At 37.9% G+C, this 7,023-nt stretch overlaps 1 protein-coding gene across 3 annotated transcripts; it reads left to right on the top strand.

Moving 5' to 3' along the window:
* Positions 1–477: 477 nt before the first annotated feature.
* LOC109927147 (interferon alpha-inducible protein 27-like protein 2A) lies at positions 478–6,776 on the top strand. Of its 3 annotated transcripts, none has more exons than XM_048593065.1 (7): positions 478–668; positions 1,965–2,091; positions 2,993–3,013; positions 3,315–3,419; positions 3,564–3,599; positions 4,682–4,843; positions 5,557–6,776. In XM_048593065.1, exons 2-7 carry the CDS (start codon positions 2,040–2,042, stop codon positions 5,661–5,663), a joined length of 483 nt encoding a protein of 160 aa, XP_048449022.1. In that variant the 5' UTR covers positions 478–668; positions 1,965–2,039; the 3' UTR covers positions 5,664–6,776. The 3 variants fall into 3 exon arrangements, with proteins under 3 accessions (XP_048449022.1, XP_048449021.1, XP_020382657.1); XM_048593064.1 differs by having other exon boundaries at positions 655–761; XM_020527068.2 differs by lacking the exon at positions 3,315–3,419 and having other exon boundaries at positions 655–761.
* Positions 6,777–7,023: the final 247 nt, after the last annotated feature.

Here is a 7,023-nt window from a genome sequence, read left to right as displayed (position 1 = left end):
ATGGAGTCGAGATAGTTGGAGATCAGTTCGGTGGGGCAGGAGCAGGCAGAGACAATGGGTCGACCAGGGCATTCAGGTTTGTGGATTTTGCATACACACCAACATTTTCCTAGCTACCATCACTTCTGAGGACAGGTCACCGGACCTGAAACATTGACTCTGATTCGCTTTCATGGACGCTGCTAGACCTGCAGCTCTTTTCCAGCAACTTCTGTTTTTGTGCCACTGAGCTTTCCAATTGGAGCGGGCGGCTCAGTACAACCTAAAGGGAACCTGGTGATCTAATTGGCTCCAGCCTCTTCGTTTTTCGAACAGAAAAATTTCCGACAGCCCTTCCCACACACAATGTAGTTCATTCTCGATTTCCGAAGAAATGAAACTGAAACTAACGACGAGAGAGATAACAAGCTATGTTTCGGGTCTTGACCTTTCAGAAATGGGGGAGGGGAAGGGGATTCTGAAATAAATAGGAGAGAGGGGGAGCGGATCAAGAAGAGTCCCTGGAATCTTGGGGGGGGAAAATTTGGACGTGGGGAAAAAAAGGTGGCATTTTATAACTTCTTTGCTAAACTGCAATTATAAAATTCTAGACACAGCCCGTTTTCGCCGGACAAAGCTAATATGAGTGCGTTATGTTCGATACGAACTGAATGAGCCGAAGCTTACAGGTATTAGGACACACCCCCTAACTTTGCTGTACATATTCTGCATTGCAGAGTGTGAGGAGATTGCTCCAGTTGAATGCGGCTACAGCTCAGATTGTAAGTGGACAACTGCAAACTGTATAAAGTAATATTTAACATATTTGCGAGAAATTTGAGTTAGAGATTTCACGCTGTACAGTTTGCATTTTAGCGATATTAACTTTCCACAATATATTTATAGATATATATGTGCGCTATATTCATAACATTTTAGGGCATCTTTCTTTGGTATAACCGGGTCCTTGAATTTGATAACTGGTGCTTTTTTTTTCTTTTATATCTAAAAGTGTTCTTATACACAACTGAATAATCGACACTGACTTGTCTCTGGCAGCTCTGAGTGTTGCTCAGTTCTGAGGAAGGGTCACTTGACCTGAAATCTTAACTATGACTTCTCTCCACAGGTGCTGCCAGACCCGCTGAGCTTTTCCAGCAATTTCTGTTTTTGTAACACTTGTTCCTTGCCCAGCTTCGGACACTTGCCAGTGATCTGTTCACCAGACTATGCTCCTGAGTCTAATCTCGATAGAGTAGCCGCTGAGGTGAACGTATCAGAGATTATGGAGAGTCTTAGTGAAACGTGGCTGCAGTAGCCAAGTTAGAATGAGTAGTGAGAAGATGGTAATATTTGCCATTGCAGAGCCCAGAAGAAAGTGAATTTTTCTTGGTAATGGCTCAAGACACTGACAGTAAAGTAGTGATCTCAGATTGCAGAGTGGAGCAACCCTGTAGTAACAAGAGTGATATTTAAAAGGAATAAAAGTTTCAAGTGACATTTTGCATCAAGAGATACACATGTAAAGGGGGTAAGAAAGAATATCAGGAAGATAGTAAGATCAAATCTTTCTGTAAAAATAATGAGGCTAATAGTGCTCACTGATATTTGAGCACAAATGATGCATCGAAGTTAGGTGCAGAGTAGATGCAGTGGTAAATTCAAATAACTTTGAGTTATGCCATTTCATTGTTAACTACCTGCCTCCTGAGTAAAATTCTGGTGAGCACGGTGAAGCTGCTGTATTCTCATGATGTAAAATGATGAGAGTGTGCATCACAGTGGAAGTGCATTTAGTTTTCATCAAGCAACCATTTCACTGCAAATTACTGTAGACAGAATTTGCAACTGAGCTTTTCTAATGAGAATTTGAACCAACTCTACATGTTCTCATAACTTTTTACTGGAGGATGTTATGATACAGCAGTCAAGATTTCTCTTGTTGCATATTTAATTGAGATTATTTCTTGTCTTGATCTATGCAGGCAAGTCGTATTGTCTTCTAGCTGTTACTAGAATCTGCATTTCCTGAATTAGTTACCTTCAAAAGTAGTAGAAAGATGCTTCATCTGTTCTACATTGCGTTGATCTTGTCTGCTTCATTCAGCACAGGTGAGAGGTAGATTTTATTTGATAATACTGATCGATTTCCATTAGTTGTGATATTATGCCTGACGCATTCATCATCTTCCTGAATCGTTTACTTGCTTTTTTTTTAAAGAAAAGGTTCTTTTCATTTGGGAACATGCAAGTAATAAAGGCATATTAAGTTCCTAAGAACAGAATGAGTAAAAAAGTCTGTAAATTCCAAATAGATAACTTAAACTTTGGATCTCAGATCTGCTACAGAAGAAGGTGAAGACAGGGCTAGTTTCTTACTTGGATTCCAGGAATCCACATAATCCACAGGAGGATAGAACTGTATCCTAGTTGCACAAATAGAACCAAATGGAGTAATGTTGGAAATTTCTTTGGCAGTGACATCAAGAAAGAATTGTTGAAGCTTCTTTTCTGTTGAAGAAAATGCATGTGGAAATTTTACCTGTTGACTTCAAGTTTAAGGTCATAGACAAATGTTTAGAATTTTTTAAGGTGATCAAAATGGAATAGCATCAAACATAATGTTGATGACAGGCAGAAATGATTGAATCAAGATGCAGGACTAATCTAATGGAACACACAGAATGAGATGCTATATCAAAGTTTCTAATCTGCCCAGAAAAGAATTGAATCATAGGACACAATTACCTAATTGGTATTATAACTTTTTCTTAAAAAAAAGCATGTGTACTATATTTTTAAAAACATTTGCTATAATTAACAGTGCAAATACTAAGTAATCCATTGATTGCAAAGTGCTTTGATTCATTGTGAGGATGTGATGAGATGTTTTATCAGTGCAAGTCGGTGCTTTCTGACTCAGAGGCCAGAGCGTTTTATGATATAGACAATGGATTTAAAAGACAAAACAAAAAAGAATGTTTTAACTCTTATTAATTGTATCCTTTTACAGGTTCAAGCTCAAGTGAGTCAGGTAATTCTGATTTCTGCTCAACTACATAACTTTGCTCAAAAACTCACCTTTCTCTGGTGTGGAAGCATAGAATCAATAGTGATTGTAAACTGCATTTATTATTTGTGTTACTGATAGGAATTTGTTGTTTACTCCTGTTATTTGATTTTTTTAGGTGGTGGTGGGTGAATTATTTTTCCACTTCTTTTCGTGCCAGTATCATTTACTGCATTGGGAAATTGTCACCTGGACACATGAGTTACTTTGGTAACTGTAGGCTAGAAAACAAAAATATCCAGTGTAATTTTTTTCTTAAAACTAGGTTATTCTAGCAACCAACTGTTGCCAAATCAAGTCAGCAAATCTGGCAGCATCAACGAAGAGGGAAGCAGAGATGATGCTTTGAATCAACTGCCTTGTACATTTGGTGTGTACACTTATGATATGATTATTGACATTTAACTTGACTGATTTCCTTTCTTACTGATTTTAGCTAAGAAATTTATGAAATGGTAGCCTGTCTCACTATTGAATACTGCTCTAATATTTGTGTTTTCCCCATGTGTTACAGATTGGTCAACAGCTGCCTGGATTGCAGGAGGAGCAGGTAAAGAAACAACCTGCATTCATACTCTCCCTTAACACCTTCTCACGATGTCCAAAGATGCTCTCTAAACAATAATCACTGCGGTTATGCCGAGATAATTTTTGTTTTATGATGTTTGTCGAGTGAAGGTGTTGGCCCAGGATATTGGGAGAGCTCCTTGATTTTATATTGTCCCCTGAAAAACAGCACTTCTGACAACTCCGCACACCTTCAGCATGACAGCACACATAAACCCACTTATGGAAGTGGTAAGGCGAGTATTGTTAATAAGGCAGGAAGTGATTAATCAAAGCTTAGAGGACAGTTAGAGCAAAAGAGTAGGCCTAATAACCAGAGGTCATTGATTTAAACATTAGTGGAAAAAGATCTTGAAAACAAGGAGAGATGATATTACTTTCATGAAACTGGAGTCTGGAACATACAACCTGAAAACTGACTCCAAAAACAGTGTTAGAAGAGAGATGAATAGATACTTATAGGTTATGGACATTAAGTGGGAATGAGGGACCATGTGTGACTATTCTTCCAAATTGCTTGAATGCCTTATGTCTTTCAATAATTTTATGTATAAATATTAACATGATGGCCTTGTTCCGTGTTGTAATTTGTAAATGCAAATGTGTGACATGATGATGAGCTCTTTAAAAACTGTGCATATTTTTAAGGTGAGAGGAGAAAGATTTAAAAAAAAAAGACACGAGGGCAAATTATTTTACGCAGAGGGTGGTACATGTGTGGAATGAACTTCCTGAGGAAGTGTTGGATGTGGGTCCAATTCCAATATTTAAAAGACATTCAGATAAGAACATGAATAGAAAGGCTTGGAGGGAATATGGGCAGGCGGGTGGAACTAGTTTAGTTTGAGATTATGTTCGGCATGGACTGGTTGGAGCGAAGGGTCTGTTTCCGTGCTGTATCACTCTATGACTGTGTGGTGCTGTATTGGAATTATGCTGCCATTACACAAAAGACTGTCTATATTCTTTCTGAATAGCTGCGAAGGGCATTGGACATGGGAAATCTTTTTGCTGGATTTGAAGCTGTGATCTCTTATTGACTGCCTTTGTTGTTCTATTTTGCAGTTGCTGCAGTGGTTGCTACCCCTGTTGTCGTTGCTGCAGCTGGTTTTACTGGTGCTGGAATAGCAGCTGGATCCTTAGCAGCACAAATGATGTCTGCGGCTGCAGTCGCTAATGGAGGAGGAGTAGCAGCAGGTGGTGTTGTAGCAACCCTCCAGTCTATTGGTATGACTTCAAACTGTTTTTTATTTTCTAAACCAAATTGAGGAATATAGTCATTGGTCCACCAGCTTTAATTCATCCCTCCAAATGTACAGGAAGTAAAGTGTTGTTGATTGGAGTCAGGGGCTGTCTGGTTTCTCAGGATGAAAGTAATCAGTCTCGAAAGGAGGAGTGAGTGAGAAAATGATTGCCAAATGTTTAATATTGAGTATCAAAAATGTCTAATAGGTGCCTTAATAATAACAGTCCGGTGTTCTTTAATTTGAAGTGAAACTCATCAATGAAACAATTCAAATAGGATCATTATTGTATTTATCTTGTAAAAATAACTTCTAAAACAATGTATTCATTTAAAAAAATGAACAGTTTTGCATCTGTTTAATTCCTTCAAATGAAAGGAGTGACATCTTCTTTATTAAGCAAGGGTATCAAGAGACAAGGCATGCATACAAAGTTAGGCCATAGTTCAACCATGATATTATTGAATGGCAGACCAGATTCAAGGGGTTGAATGGCCTACTCTTGTTCCTATCTTGTGTCAGCTGTACAGCAGCTTTTATGGTATCAATTTTGCAGGCCTGAGAATACGTTGCTTTACTGTACAGAGTAGTTATGGCACAGAATGATCTCTGTAGGTAGGGAGGCAAAGTTTAGAATGATATTGCTACATGTTGAATATTGTGAAGTTAAATGTAACTTTCTTTTGATTCATGCAGGAACTGCTGGACTCTCTGCTTATGGCACTGCTGTCGTAGGAAGTGTTGGTGCAGCTGCTGGCTGTGCTGCGAAAAGCACTCTTCAGGATTCTGAAGATGAGCTCTGAAGTTCACAAGCTGCTTTAAAGTAGACACTGAGCAGGAATTAGCCTGCTCATGAGGGTTTATTCATTCAGCAATGGAGTCAAAATCTGTTAGCTGTTAGTTTATTGTATAGACTAATAATTTGAATATATGAGTAATATTACTGAAAAAAAGTCAGGTTGTTGAAGCTTTCATTCTTGCATTTATCAGGACAATTTGGAAGAAATACCTTTGTAATGTGAAAACAGCATGTATACTATGAGAGGAAGATGCTGATTGGCAAGTGGACTCTTGGTTGGTAGAGGCATTGCTATGGAGAATGTACAAGTTAAATAAAGTTGTTTGACAAGTTTATCTAAATCTTGAGGGAGGCATATTAACTGTAGTTGAGGAATTGCCCTGAGTTAATTTGAAACTGTCGCCGTTTGTTTACATGAACATCCTGTCAGCAAAATAGGTATGACAATTCTCTGGTTCATTTCTCAGGGCAATGTTATGAACAGTCAATATGCTGGTTTAAATTAAAACAAACCTTGGTGGTTAACTGCTAATTATCATTAACTGGTGCATTTGTCTTGGCAATACTTCCACTGGAGTACACTTGACAACAATCCAAATGTTCTTATCTTTGTATATAAATATTGTTTTCCCCTTTTACGTTGGCATTTTTTACAAATTGGCTTAGCGAGAGCAAGTCAAGAAGCTTTAACAAAATGAGTTTAATATTACTAAAGTTTTCTACTAGCAAAGAACAATTATTTTCAATAATCCTCATTTTTTGGAACGGTTGGTTGCACCCCTTGTGCTACTCTTTAGATTCCCTGTTTATAAGCTTAATTCAATTGGGTTAAACATTCTACAGTGTTTTGAGCTGCACATGTTGTTGTTCTATAACTGGTCACTGCGTGAATGCAGACATTCAGTTTTGTCACTACATTTCATAGAAATAACACGTGTTTGTCAATGCTTTTGAATTGAACCCATCTGTTAACAATAAGGGTGGGAGTTGTATGCCTTTTTTAAACCTGTTTCCTTGATCAATCTGTTTTAATATCTCCTCTTTTTTGTGTGATGATCATATTCTTGTGAAACCACATGGTTTGCTTTGTTACATTAAAGGTGATACAGAAATACAAGTCACTGATGTCAATTTTTCATATGTTCCCTCTTTCCCTATCACATTGCCATAAAGCAGCGAGTTATAACTGGACTTTCCAGCATCACATATGAAATTTTTGTGAGAATGTGGGGCTATTTCATAAATAAAGCACGTATCACAAAACACAAGTCTCATGGTTGACATAGAAGCCTTGGAAACTCTATGTCTGCGATATCATTCTGTCAGAATGACTTGAGGTGGTATAACAAGTCAAGTCAAATCCA

Source organism: Rhincodon typus, unplaced genomic scaffold, assembly GCF_021869965.1.
Source record: "Rhincodon typus isolate 14 unplaced genomic scaffold, sRhiTyp1.1 hic_rhity00002285, whole genome shotgun sequence".
In the NCBI taxonomy this organism is placed as follows: Eukaryota; Metazoa; Chordata; class Chondrichthyes; order Orectolobiformes; family Rhincodontidae; genus Rhincodon; species Rhincodon typus.
The sequence above is the reverse complement of the archived record's forward strand: the minus strand, read 5'-3'. Positions and strand labels throughout refer to the sequence as shown.

Excerpts from the sequence above, each read along its gene's own strand:
- LOC109927147 (XM_048593065.1), top strand. The coding sequence starts at position 2,040 with ATGCTTCATCTGTTCTACATTGCGTTGATCTTGTCTGCTTCATTCAGC. Across the intron at positions 3,014-3,314 it reads TTCAAGCTCAAGTGAGTCAG|GTTATTCTAGCAACCAACTG; the intron begins GTAATTCTGATT and ends TCTTAAAACTAG. Across the intron at positions 3,600-4,681 it reads CTGGATTGCAGGAGGAGCAG|TTGCTGCAGTGGTTGCTACC; the intron begins GTAAAGAAACAA and ends TCTATTTTGCAG.